Source organism: Etheostoma cragini, chromosome 15, assembly GCF_013103735.1.
Source record: "Etheostoma cragini isolate CJK2018 chromosome 15, CSU_Ecrag_1.0, whole genome shotgun sequence".
Taxonomy (NCBI): domain Eukaryota; kingdom Metazoa; phylum Chordata; class Actinopteri; order Perciformes; family Percidae; genus Etheostoma; species Etheostoma cragini.
The window spans coordinates 11186650-11201043 of NC_048421.1; the positions used below are offsets into that span (position 1 = coordinate 11186650).

Consider the following 14394-nt stretch of genomic DNA (forward strand, 5'->3'; position numbering starts at 1 on the left):
GCTACAAAGAGAAAGGATATAACCACTGTTTTATCAATTTCTTAAAAATTGGTGCACAATGGGAAGGTTTGGGAAATTTACAGAAATGGTCGGACACAGCGTTCCTTTTCCAACGTCACTATTTCCATTCCGACATGGGAAAGGTGTAGTGAGAGGTGTTTCTGAAGCTATTCAAACCATCTGACAAGCAGCCCTTAAAGATAATGATAAGTTGAAACTGAGTGCTTTTAATAAGTTAATGTGAGGTGACTTATCCAGTGGCCACAAAAGGTACAGTGTACTATGAAACATCAGCTGAGCCGTGGGTAGAATTAATACTCACCTCTCCGTTAGGGCAACCTAGCATTCAGCGAGCCAGCAGGTCCTGCCAGCCACTGTGCCTTCATCAACAAGCCAAGGAAGTCGATCTGCACATGCATTCTCTTTTTAATTAATAACATTATGACCGTGCACCAATACAAAAGACACACCAAGTCAAAATACTCTTTCACGTACACTGTTATTTTATTCTTTCACCATTTGGACAAACTTTTATAACCGGACACAATATGATAAAATGTATACACCTGGAACCCAGTCAGCTTTTACTGATTGGTTCCTCACAGCAAAAATACTGTACATACCCACCTTAAAGAGAAGATCAAAAGGAGCATTTGGGCCCCTCATAGAATACATTCAGACAGACACGTTGGTCCAGAAAGGGGAGTGACCCAAGTTGCTGGCTTCAAAAAAGTTTGGTCACAGCTTAAAATACATATTAGTTTGAAACACAATTCTTTGACCATACTTTATATACCCTAGTGAATACTATTTTACTGACAACATTCCTTTGTTACTGTGTCAGTATCCAAACATTTGGTTCTGGAAAACAAGAAAATGGTATTTCACCTGTGGGCAAGCAGTGCAGTGTATGCGTCATGCTCCCAGCTTAATTCTGAGTATTTGGTATCTACCTGCCCTATTACAATCCTCAGCAGACGCTGTTAAAATAAAGCCTCAGCCTGCTATTTTATTCACGACTCAACACCAGCACCTGGCTGAAGTGTAAATACACAGAGCTATTATCTTCACAACAAACATGCTGCTGTGCTCTAATTTAGCTCTGAACTACAACATGAGGCAGTGGAATCACACTGAGAGTAGCTTCCACAATAAAACAGAGCTGTGTCTTCCTTATGCCTTATATAGGCATGACATCTGGGAATTTATGCTAGAGTGAAAGTTCCAACGACTTCTGCTCTGTGTGAAGTGAGTTGTACATGTTTAGATCAACCTGTCTCTTATCCGGCTGCAGCCTATGGTTAATTTTACTCCACAATGAGATATACTAAAACTACACACATTCACACCCATCTAAAAATATACACACACACTTACATTCACATACATGCCAAGAAATACCGTATTTTTAAAGCAATCAAATAAATCCCCTGTATTAACACACATAGAGAAACACAGTATTTAACAATTATAAATTAACATTGTGCAAATAGCCATACATACAAAGTCAACTTGAGTTAGTTCTGGCAAAAGTTTTAGCAATTCAAAGAGGAACTGACCCACAGCAGCAGGCTTTCTTTAAAAAAAAAAAAAAGTAAATACAATGTAGTCAGAAGCAGATGTACCGATGCTAATTTAGGTTTCTTTGTTACTAGAATGCTTAAAAGTTTTTGTTCTACTTTTACGGTGCAGAGTTTTGTTCTTAGTGTTCACAGCCCCTGGACACACAGGATGAGGCTGAATATTAAACACTGTCTGTAAAGCAGTTTATATCAACAAGTTATGTTTTTCCAGGATTGTCCAGGTGCTGCTGGACATTCTGCCAGATGTCCCTTTTTTTCAGCCAGATGTCCATCACCTTTAGCTTTCTTTGTGTTGGCATTCTAAAATCCAGTGGATTGTATGTGACTATGGTAAAATGCTCCTCAGATCTCTGCAAGGTAAATCCAGACAGCTAGCTAGACTATCTGTCCAATCTGAGTTTCTGTTGCATGCCTAAAACAAGTTTTGAACGTACACATGTTCCTCCAAAACAACTTTACAGGTCATGTCTACATGCTGTGTATTTTTGTCCTTCATTTGAGTGCACAGTTTCCCCAATCAGCTTTCCTCTCAGGGGGTTGAGTGGGCTGCTCGGCAGAATTTCATATAGTACACCAGCACATGTGAGTCAGACAACATCTTGATGACAAAGGGAAAAGAAAACATTTAATGGCACAGAATTGCAACTATTCCTCTTGAAAATACACCTGGCACATTTACACAGTTACAAACAAAGCACTCTGCAGTATCGAAGGTTTAGACTTATGGATGTATATAAAAAAGACTTTTATTTCAAAACACCTAGTCAAGCGATGATAATTTTAGCTTATTTTTAAAACCACCCCATACCATCTCTTGACCTTTTTTACCGTAATGTCTACATGTACGCCAGGAATGACCTGGTGTGAGCAGCTGCACATTTCCAATGTCCCCTGGATGAGGCCACTTGAACAACACGGTAGTCACATTACTGTATAAGGTGCAGCCAGCAGAATATTTCTTCTTTTTCTGTACATTTTCAGCAAAGCCAGTATAGACAAGAAACCATTTACCAATATCAGAGCAAAGCAAAAAAAAACAAGAAAAAAAACCTCTGTTCCCTACCATCTTGTTTTGAGTCACTTGTTTGGTCTTTTTTGTGTATGCAGTTCAATGTCCAGTTTGCCTTTGACCTCCAGTACCATAAAACACACATTTGATACACAGCACAAAATTGGAGCAGAGGCTTTCTTTTTGTTGTTGTTTTTTCTTGTTTTGTTACTGTGTTTGCTATTTGAGGTTTCAGGGTTTTTTTCTTATCATTTTACATGATTTATCTGCCTTGAGATGCCATTGTTCTATTGTTCAACATGCAGCAGTGGAATTCACTGTCCAACAAACATCTACAGAAATCCATTTACGATGCTTGCAGCACGTTAGACATCTCAGTGTGGGAGTCTGCCATATTATTCTCTGTCCTCTGGCTTAGAACCGCTCGGTCTCCCAGTGACACCAATTTCTAGGCAAAGAGCGCTCAGCTCTTCACAGCCACCCAGGGCAGTATGTCAGAGCCAGATGAGAGCTCAACACCCTCCAAGTTTCTTTCTCAAGTTCTTGTTCCTAACTTCTTTCACAGGTGACTCTCCACGTTCTCTCTCTGACCCTCGTAACACTGCACCTTGCCTTTAAGGTTGATATCTTCCAGTAGGGGGCAGTTGCTGATGGTTACCTCGTGAAGTGGAGAGCCACACTGGCCTGCCCCCTTACTGTGGACCATACCGTTGTGGCATCCAGCCACAAGCATGTGCGTCTCCTCAGGGCTACAGACCGGGGTAGAGGTTTTGGCGATGTCCGGGAGATGAGGCAGTCGAGAGACATGGTTCAACAGGCTAGCTGTTTTCGTGTTGGGGGTATTGCTGTAGGTGTGGCGGTATTCCTCCTCAATGTTCCTCCCTAGCTTCCAGCGCTTCCACTTTTTCAGGATCTCTGACTGCACCTGAGAAGAGGATGGAGACGACAGCAGAGGTTATCAATGTGGTAGAAATTCTTCATGTTCTCTTAAAAAGTATAGATTTGCTTGTGTGGTGAATCCAATTCTTTAATAGGTGCGCACGGAAGAAGATCTGAAGTGTCTCTTCAGAGTAGTAGTTTCTATACGTATCTTTAAGTCACCAAAAAGGATGACAGGAGATTGTTGGAGTCATGCATTTTACAACATACATTTCCTGAGCTCTTTTCTTGAAATCACACGTCAAGTTTATGTACTTTACACCTCCCTTTTCTGTGTAGAAGAACTTGCCCCCTGGTGTTATCTCCTACCTATTTGTCAGGAAAACATGATCCTTTGATAATGTGACACTTTGATCTTCTGTCTCTCAGCTAAAATCCCTCAGACTTCATAAAGCTCACTAATGTAATAAGCTACAATATACAATCTAAAATGTTTATTTCCCACATTACTTTCATGACAGGATAAAGCCAGGGTGCCAAAAGTGTTTTTTTGTCATGCAATTAAGTAGACTCACTTCTTTGTTGACAAAGCAGTACAAGATGGCCACCAAGAGACCCTGTGGAGACAAGCAAAAGTGAGTCACTCACCTATCATTAACTCATGGAAGCTAAAATATTCCTTACTACATATGGGATATATAATACATATTATATCATATAATATGTTATTTTGAAAATTCATTGTTTGAATTTATGAAAACTTGACACCATGTGTAGTAGTGCATCTTTTGGTTACATAAGGCAGTTGCAAGTCTGTTGCTTTAGGAAAAAAACACTGAGTGCAATCACATGTATATTAGAGTATCTTAAGTTGAAAGTCTCATGGCTGCGCTTGTCTTGTCGCTGTCTTTATCAAGGCTATTCCCCTGGTGATTGGCTGTTATCTCGACACACGTTATCTGTGTCCCCTCAGCAAAAAGGTTGCTGTCTTTATGTCCCAGTGTGACACAGCCAGTTAGCAGCACAGACAGCAGTACATTACGTTAATGGAATCCCGCCTGACACATGAGTAAATATAGCTCTTCTTAATTGTCTGGGGGAAGGGAAACTCAGACATGCAGCAACTTCTGAACGGATCACTGAACAAGCATCTAATACGACACATAGACAAGATGAATAACTTTTTTATGTTAATTTGGTATAGCGTGGATTTTGAGATTTGGATTTGATTAGCAGAGAAATGTAAATCTCAGCTACAGAATAGTGCGTCTTACACTTCTTGTTAAGTTAAGATTTACTCCAATGGGAGAACAAAGGCTGTGCTTTAAATTTTCTTTTTTATCCTGTTTCGGCACGCCTTATCTAATTTTCTCCTGCATTGCTCAGTTCTCCTATCTCTCCCCCAAACACATTATATGCTTTCTTTTTCAATTTTGTGTCAGTACAGGAAATACAGGGGGAATTATGAACCATGAGATGCCTCATCAATGCCTCAGCTCTCACTAGAGCCACTGAGCTAAATGGAAATGCTGAGTTGTTTCTTAATCGATGTGGTCTTTGTTCTCAAAAATGAAAAAAGATATTTTGTTAAAGTTTTTTATTCAGAGTCCAACCTGGAAGGAGGAAAAGAAGAGGTCGCAGAACAGCTTGGTGAGACGCAATCCAATGGTGGCCTTTGTGGATTCGTCTGTGACAAAGATAAAGATCACCGGATGGATGCCCAGCAGAGGGATCAGGGTTAGAGTTGACTTAGCCAACCTGAGATGGAAGGAAGGGGATGAGAGACAGAGACAGGATAAGTGGAGAGAATTATGTAACGTAAAGAGAGAAAAACTGTTTTAACATTTAGACTCACCTGAATTTGTAATCTGTGTATCTCATTTGGTGCGCTCGAAGTTTTGACACAAGTATTTTAATGATATGGATAAAGATAAGGAAGTTGATCTGTGAAAGACAAAGACACCGGTGTTGATAATAACAGTTTTAATTGGATGACAAACGGATCTGGAAGGCCATGCAGAAGGTTTGGTTTTATGAACAAAGATTTTGAGACACACCGCGCTAAAACTTGGGCTGCCACCCCCAAAAACACTCAACATTGTATTTGAAAAACACAACAGCAATGTTTAGAGTACTACTACTAGAGTACTACTGAGTAAACTAACCCTTTTATGGTTATTAAAGCACATTGTGAAAGGGAACTCTTTCACAGCAGCTGGCATTTCAGGAAACAGTGGGTATTCCTCAAACGCTAATCACTTATTATATGACCTTAACGTTTACAATTAAAGTTGTTACTGGTAATTTGCAGGTGCCTGAACAAAGGAAGTGAAAAGACCTCATTTGTACAGTCCAGTCATATGTCTAGGCATTTTGTGATTAATGGAAACATGTATTTGTAGTATTATTACGTTTTGTTTACTAGCAAAAAGAACAACTCAAAATTACAGTATGTTCCACTTAAGTTTCATGATGGATGAAATGCAACTTTCTCTATCTCCATGTCCTCAAGGTTATAAGAAAACTGATTTAACTACTCCATATACTGTATATGCGTACACTGCAATGTGACAGTATCTTTATGTATGAATGTTTTATTTCATATTTGCGTAGACTTTGATGTTTGATCTTTCAATGGCAAAATTACATTTCCTTTGCAGTGGCACATACACATACAAGTGTTTACTACTGAGTGAAATTAGCTGGGACATACTGGGATTATGGAAACGAGGGAAACACTGAAATGGGAAGGCACCCTCCCATCTCTGCGACAACTCAAACACAGGAATTCCTGTTAGAGTCAGGCCACTTAGAAGGAAGATTAATGCACGGAAAATGCCAGGATGTCTGTGTAACTGACCTGACATAAGAGTGTGAAAAATTAGACTATATAAAGGTCAGAACTGACCTTTTGTATAGCACATATACAGTATAGGGCCTAGTCACGGGTATGCAAAGGGGCTAGTTAAAGTGCATAGTAACAAAAATCATATTTATTTAATCCAAACACCTTTGACCCTTAAGATGTTTTCCCAAATGTTTGGCCCAAAGGACAGAAATCCTTTTACACTTCATAAATAAATGAGGTGCGTTTAATATTGTATAGTGTATAAATGGAATGAAAACAGGAAATACAAGAGTGGTGGGTAAATATGTTGGTATTTTAGGGTAATTGCAACTTTCTTTGTCAATGTATTTTCAATGCAAAAATAATAAGAAACTTACAGTATACTGCAAAGAATGTAATGAAAAAAAATAGACAGCAACAGAATGAGAGTGAGGAAGGAAAAATTACCACAACTGCCACCAGAATCGGGGAGCGGATGATCCACCAGTAATTCATGTTTATATTTTGTCCCCAGCACCTGAAAAAGAAAGGCGTTGGAGCAAAGATCAGTCTGAGACAACCAGAAACACCTCACATGCTTTCAAACAAGGCTCACTCTGTCACTTGTTTCACTGTTTTGCAATTCTGCAGAAGCAGAAAGCTTTCCTCTCCATGGATGATGAAATGTGAGAGACTGACGTGCACCGTCATGGGTTTTTTAAAGTTTTAGATAACAATACAATGTGTCCTTAAGTGTGTAGGCTAGACTCTAAGAGGTTACGTAACAAAGTTTGGGAACATGAAATATTAAAAACGTGCAAACGCAAATGCTGTTCTGACACAGTTTCCATATTTGGCATCCTGCAGAAGATAAAAAGTGCCTGTGTGAGAAGATGACTGCCTCCTAGTTAAATTGACCGTTAAATTGATGAGTTTCAATTCAAGAGTAAGACTATCTGCCATTTTTCGGAATATGATGATATGATGTGCTGTCAGACAAAGCTGTCTGATGGGTCTGATGGAAGGAGTGAGGGATTTGAGAAAGAGAGGAAGAGAGGACGAGAGGTAAAGCGCTGTGGAAACTTACTCTTGGTTTTCGTATAGGTATTTAGCTATCACCCAGGGCACGAGGAAAATTAACGGGGTACCTGGAAAGAAATAAAAGCTGTCTAAATGCAAAGCAGTCATGTTGTACTCCAACCTTACAGCCATTTATCTGCTCTCATTTAATTTCATCATCATAGAGCACCTTGCATTCATTGACTTATTACTTCACACAAACACACACTACCACACACAAATACACACTCATAGACACCCAGCTCACCCCAGCCAATGCACAGGTAGATTTTGAAGTAGTTCCTCTCTGTAAACACGGTGATGACCAGGAGGTTGTGGAGGTAGATGCCTTCCACCAGCAGCCAGTAGCTGTTGGCCATGATACTGTACTGCATCATCACCATGGCGATACGACAGCTAACCACTGTCTGCAAAACAGCATTTTTTTTATTCATTTATACATTTAATTACATTTATAAATAAGTTTATTTCACGCATGATAAAATATCAAGCTGTCTGATGTTAAACATTATTTAGAGAGTGATGTGAATGGTGAGATCTGTGCTGCAGCAGGTGGGAGCTCATTCTGACACCAGGAATCAGACAGCAGCAACTATAAACCCAGTGTCAGCTAGCTGTGACCCCCACTCTACACAACAACTAATGTGGTTGACCCCCCCCCCCCCCCCCCCCCCCCCGTTATGAATACTTAGCTGCTACAGTTATGTTTGTGGTTACCATTACATTTTCACAGGAAAACCATTCCATTTCTATTTGTACAATTTACCTATTCATAGAGTTGTAATATATACTGTTTTACAAATCGTAGTTATGGCAGCACATATCCAGGTCATAGTCAATGTGTAGTCGCTTTGATAGTCCTAATGTATGATGTTTTTATATTCTATTATTATGCACTAGGGATAGACCGATTATCGTCCCTGACCGATTATTGGGACGTACTTTGCAGATTATCTGTATCAGCGTTTTTTTTGCCTGATAACATATCAAGTTAATTAATTGAAAAGTGTGCTACTTTGTCTCCGCCACAACTCTCTCACAACTGTCTGTATCTCTGCTTTGGTTTCACTCCCCACTGAGTCCTGCCCACAACACTATCTGACTATCTTTTACTGTGTATTATCTTCAAATTTTCAAAATTTTACATAAAAAGCTTTTAAACAAAGTTCAGTGTTGGAGTTTGTTACATTCCAGATCCTAATTTGTATTTAGAGATGGTCATTTTCACTGTAAAGGCTCATTGGTTCCATTAACTGCTAATAATAGGTATTGGTACGGGCCTTGAAAAAACAGTATCCGTCTACCCCTATTATGCATATTATTTATAAGGTATATAAACATAATGGCTGCAGGGTTGTGCAGCTACGAGTGTTCTTGTCCTAAGTCCTAAGGGATTGTATACAGGGGAAAGGTAACTGTTATATTTCAGTTTTTAAAATTGCAACACTCTACTTTATAAACTACCCTCCCCTAAAGAAAAACACATAAGCCTGTGAAACACTCCCCTTTATAGTGTAGTGGAGCAGATCACTACTCACCTCATTGTTGACCAGCAGCTCCACTGGAGGCATCGATGCCTGGGGGAATCCCTGCTCCTTGTCACTGCTGAGGTCCTGCGATGGGATGTTGGCCTCCAACAGAGCATCTTTGATGAGGATAGACAGCGCTCGCAGGATGAACGAGGCAAACAGATTCATGTGGATGTTGTTCCTCATGCAGTGCAGTTTCCTGATGAACGAGAGGCAACAATGGTCTACACGATAGTGTCTTTTTTTCACCGTGATCATTCACGGATAAAGTTTGAGGTTTTGGGAAACAGGGTTATTCACTTTCCTACTGTGAGTTAGATGAGGTGATTGATACCACTGTCATGTCTGCATGGTAAATATACTGCAGCAGCTGGTTAGCTTAGCTTACCAAGAAGACTTTAAAAAAAAAACATAAAGTCACTCTTTTACAGGGAATAATAATCCAGAGTATTTCTTGGCTGGGAGATGTTGCCAAGCGACCAACAGAGATTCCAGGAAGTTACTGTTCAGAGTCCAGAAATAGCCAGCAAATGTAATTTTATACATACATATGCTGTGTTAATTTAGAGTTAATTTAGAGGTGCTGGCAGGCAGATGTTGTTAGCTTTGAACAGAGCCAGGCTACCTGTTTCCCCCAGCTTTCAGTCTTTGTGCTAAGCTAACAGTTTGCTCTGGCTGTATTTTTCTCATGATTCTTATGTACTGTATAATTAATGAACAGACACACATGTGACCAATCATTTCATCTAATTCTCCACCAAAAAGTGAAGCATATTTCCCAAAATGATCATTCAAATCTAATGTTCACCCTCCCTGCCGTGTTTGTTGCAGATCAGCTGGAATTGTTTGCTGATACTTTCTTAGCAATTATTTCAAACTAAAATCCTTATTACCTGAAGAATATAAGGATGCCAAGTGCCAACACCAAAGCCACCAGTGATAAGGAATAGCCCACTGTGTACATAATCCGAATATGGCCATAGTACTGCTGCAAATTAAAACACAGACAAACCCAGTTTAGATTTAATTCCTTTATTTAAGAGGAATAGTTTCAGTTATTGTTAACAGTGGGCTGTGCTCTTTAAATGAGTTCAGCAGATAAAATAATAGTCTACTGTATATATATTGTCTAATTCCTTACAATTAGAATAACAAGGGAAACATTTCTTACCAGACTTGGATCATTTGAGTCACACTCACTGGTATTCTTTATAGTTACCCACTGGCCGTTTACATCACATGCCTGATACACCATGCCACGTTGAACTAAACACACACACAGACACAAGGTCTCTGTGAGTTACTAGACAATCCAGTCATTGTGGACAGGGCAACATGCCTGCCATACAGTGTGTATCTCCTAATTCACTTGTATTTTACCTTTATGGTGCCACGGCAGATACCACGGACACGACACACTGACGGTGGTGTTGGGAAGTCCATCTGGCCAACAGGCGTAATTGTCAAACTCCCTGTTGCACACGAGGCCTGGCGATAATAATAATAAAAACAAATGGCCAATAAATTTAATTGTTTTCATACAATCACTGCCCTTACATGCTATACTTTGTTTAAGACTGTGGCTTGGAGAGGAGTTGCGGTCATGGAATAACATCTTTAAAGTGATGGCTGCTCGTCCATTATCTGTACACATCCTGGTGTTTCATCTGACTTCAGAGTAAAGTCCTCCATAGATGACACTCTGCTTCTACCATACCTTTCATCTTCTCAACAGAGGTTACAAACAGTGCTAGCTGGTAGTGTATGGGCAAATGGAAGTTCAGGTGTGTAACGTCCCATCTCCTCTACGCCCGCTAATTCAATGCACTTATGGGGTGACAGGACAAATGTATGAGTGCTACAGTAGTGGTGTGATTTTGTGTGCAGTGTGGGAAGCGGACGTTTGATGAAGTTGGAGCGTCACTGGTCTTCGCTTCTATTCCACAAGCTAACAGACCATAATGCAACTGAAGAGCAGCATTTGACAAGCAGTTAAACACTATGGGTGGAGCCAGAAAGCAGAGAGTGCGGTGCAACAAATTTAAAAACTTGGAGCGGCTGCAAGCAGAGTGATTTTTCAACGGTTTGGTGACAGCGTGCGACCGAATCATTGTCAGCACTTCTGCATTGGTTAGTTGACACTGCACCACAAGATGAGGCTAAATGCTGATTTTCTCTCTGTGAATGCAAATTATATAAAATATGTACATGTATACAAAATATTTATCTCTTTCATATCTCATCTTTCAGAAATCAAGTTATCATAAGTTATCATAAAGTTTTTTGTATCTATAAGAACCTTGATGCCTACATTGCCTAAAATCAACAATTGTTATTTTACCAGTGGCTCACCACTACTTGTGTGTGAAAGGTGACACCCACTGACAATTTTTGGTGAACAAAAACAGAGGTAAAAGGAGAGAATATTGCACTTACATTCAGCAGGTGGCCGGAAACATTACTTCGAATAAAAGTGTGTTCTAAATGATATGACTATATGCTAACAAGTTTTACTACATTTCAAATGTAGAACATCATAATATTCCAGGTTTGTGTTAATGGCTTGTTTCCACTGGCTCCAAACATTTTAAATTAAAAAGTAACTGTAGGTTTTACCATTGAAAATGAGCTTCAGTATGTTAAGCTTACCGTTGCTTGGAGGGTCTCGGCTGTTGTTGCGAACACACTCCTCCATGTATAGTTTCCAACTCTCCTTCAACTTATCCAGAGAAACAGCAGGAGACACCTAAGAAAACGATGGAACACATGCAACAACAAAGTCCAGTCACACGATGAAGGTTATTCACCTCACACAAACCAAGGCAAAAAAGGGTGTTACCTGAATTGGTATTCATTTGTTTTACTTCACTTCATATATCCAATGTAGCTGTCAAACAAGTCATCTTTAGGATGGGGATATAATCCATTAAGACGAAGCTATGTACCACTCTAATGCGTTGTCTGTATGGACAAGCTGATCTATTGTACACTATAATAACATGTCATTAAAAAAGGGGGGTCAGTTTGTATAGGCTTCCACACCACAACTCTCTGGCTTGTTTCATGAGGCAGCAGAGCAAAAGAAACATCAGCCACCCCCACAATGTTAAGGCCAGTGACTAATGGAGTTCACAGACTTACAGGGATGCTGTTTGCCTCTGGGAAAACGGGTATTCATGTATATGCACCTCTTTGTGTGAGTGTTTGTGCATGCTCCCGGGACTTACCTCAATGCTGCAGGAGACAATCAGCATTGCTGAAAAGACAAACAGCCGTGACATCCCTTATTCCTGCGGTTGGTGCTGAGATGGGATACTGCAGGAGGGGGAAGGGTTTTCACTTCATAAGGGGGCTTATTTACGCTCGCCACACAGCCTGAATGACACAGAGATAAACAATCCTTCAAAGTTCATTGCACATACACCACTTATTACCTCGGCTCAACTTGGCCATGCGAAACAGAGGAGGACCAAAACAGGAAAAGGCTGTGTCATAATTACAACAAGATTTGAGCGAGGTGAACATGCAGCAGGAGGGCTAGCCAGAACTAGACATGTCCAAAACATCAAACACATGGCCTCAAGGAATTGCTGTTTGTACCAATGATGAGACAGCTGTGGCTCAGCCGAGCTACACTCACCCAGGAACTCACGTTGGTCTGTCCACCTTCAGCTAAAGCCTCAGTCAGTGTTTGGTCAAGTGTGTGTCAGCGTGTGCCAGAGGTCACTCACCTGTCTATTGATCGATGGTGCGAACTCCCACAGAGAGATTTGGTTTGAAGCAAGAGAACGGAACGAAATCTGAAACGTTTCTGCAAAAAACACCTTGACCATGGAAACATTTTTGGCTAAAACGTTTCAAATTCCATTCTGTTCTAGTCTTGTGGCAGGGAGGAGGATGGGCTTATGTTGATATGTTTGGAACTGCTTTTGTTTACTGGGGGTATGGTGTTTGTTCAAGAGATAAGAGCACAATGTGTCATGACAGATGTACAGTATGTAATGCATGTCCTTAAGAAAGTCTGAATTTAATTCAAAATTCAGATGTTTTGTTAGTGTACACCGCCGGAGAAAAGAGTGGGGCAACTTAGAAATTTCCATTGCACTCCATTGTAGACAGAATACCATCTGAGAACAGTTGCATTGTTGTGTTTAACCAGGGCAGCAGTTGTCAGATTACATTGTGTGCTTACATACAGTAATTGCAAAAGGGTTCTCCACTGTTTTTCTAGTTAGTTTTTTATTGTGACATCACATATCAAATGATATCAGATTAGTTAACAGAATGTGCCTTTGGAACATTAGATGAATGGTTGCTGATAATGGGCAATGTAGATATTGCTTTAAAGATCAGCCACCCACTCAGATCAGCTGGTATCCTGTCTATAATGGAGTGGTATGGAAATTTGTAAGTGACCCCAAACTTTTGACCGGTAGTGTACGTATTGACTAAACATGTCAACAAGCTTCTTAAGTATGGGTTGAACTAGCCACCAGATGCTTCCAGTTACAATGTAAGTATCCACCTTATATATTACAAAGCTCTACTGGAAGTCAGACTTCCAGATGATATCTATATCAAAGAGCCATACTTTCTTAATGGCCTGTTCAGTGTAATGACCACAGGATGCAGTTAGCATTAGCTGTAGTTCTGACTGATTGCCCTGGGCGCCTCAGGGATCAGAACTACTCTTGTCTGGCCTGACGTCAGGTCAGGCCCAGTCCAACTGATATTACAGCACTGACTCTTTTCCTCCTAACGCCATCAGACATGTTGAAGTCACAATACAGTTTCTACTGCTGTTAAACTTGATGTACAGTGTTACATAGGTGGCTGAAAACAGAGAAGCATATCTGGTATGAGATATCAGCTTTGATTCAAGAACTCCAGGATCCGTTATGGCTCATTAGGATGTTAAAAGTGCATTCTCTTCATGCTTTACACAAATTGCATTAAAAAAAATAACAAACAGCCAAATTATATCAATCACACCAGACTGGGCATCGAGCTCTGTTAAACCAAACCTCTGTACTGTAAGTGTAAGTTCTTACCAGAGAAAGTTTTTAGGCATCATTCTGTGAGTGCATGACATTTAAGCATGTGTCCGGATACAGTAGAGAGGCTGACACGCATGTGGGTGAGCACATGCTCCTGATTATACGGCTTCCCACAAACACATTTTCTAACACACCGGTGGGCCTGCACCACTTTCTGCAACTTAGCACCAAATAGGAGCAATGATTAACCAGACTTAGTGCTCGGTAAAGTCCTGCAGGAGGGATGTTGAAAAGGAGAGAGAAACAGAGAGAGGGTTTGTCAAAATGAGAGCGTGAGACAGAGAAAAAAAATAAAGATTTCTCAACTCTTTCTGACACCATTTTTATGTCTCAACACTAGTAACATTGGCCACATATTTGAAAAGTTTTCAGCAAAAATATGGAGCCCAAATTAAACAAAATCTCTTGAAGTGAAGCGTGTCCTACAATC

At 40.2% G+C, this 14394-nt stretch overlaps 1 protein-coding gene across 3 annotated transcripts in view; it reads right to left on the reverse strand.

The window, feature by feature from the left end:
- Positions 1-483: 483 nt before the first annotated feature.
- Positions 484-14394, reverse strand: part of gcgra (glucagon receptor a) — a 39695-nt gene continuing 25784 nt past the window's right edge. The window contains exons 2-15 of one of the 3 annotated variants that reach the window (XM_034894344.1): positions 13959-14176; positions 12135-12282; positions 11557-11653; positions 10288-10395; positions 10079-10173; positions 9801-9895; positions 8917-9106; positions 7626-7785; positions 7386-7446; positions 6767-6836; positions 5327-5415; positions 5085-5229; positions 4047-4088; positions 484-3517 (exon numbers count right to left, since the gene is read on the reverse strand). In XM_034894344.1, coding sequence (XP_034750235.1) covers positions 3152-3517; positions 4047-4088; positions 5085-5229; positions 5327-5415; positions 6767-6836; positions 7386-7446; positions 7626-7785; positions 8917-9106; positions 9801-9895; positions 10079-10173; positions 10288-10395; positions 11557-11653; positions 12135-12188 — 1572 coding nt within the window. In that variant the 5' untranslated portion in view covers positions 12189-12282; positions 13959-14176 and the 3' untranslated portion in view covers positions 484-3151. Of the gene's footprint in view, positions 3518-4046; positions 4089-5084; positions 5230-5326; positions 5416-6766; positions 6837-7385; positions 7447-7625; positions 7786-8916; positions 9107-9800; positions 9896-10078; positions 10174-10287; positions 10396-11556; positions 11654-12134; positions 12283-12638; positions 12927-13958; positions 14177-14394 lie in introns of those variants that run through there. The other 2 variants (XM_034894343.1, XM_034894342.1) reach the window with 2 other exon arrangements.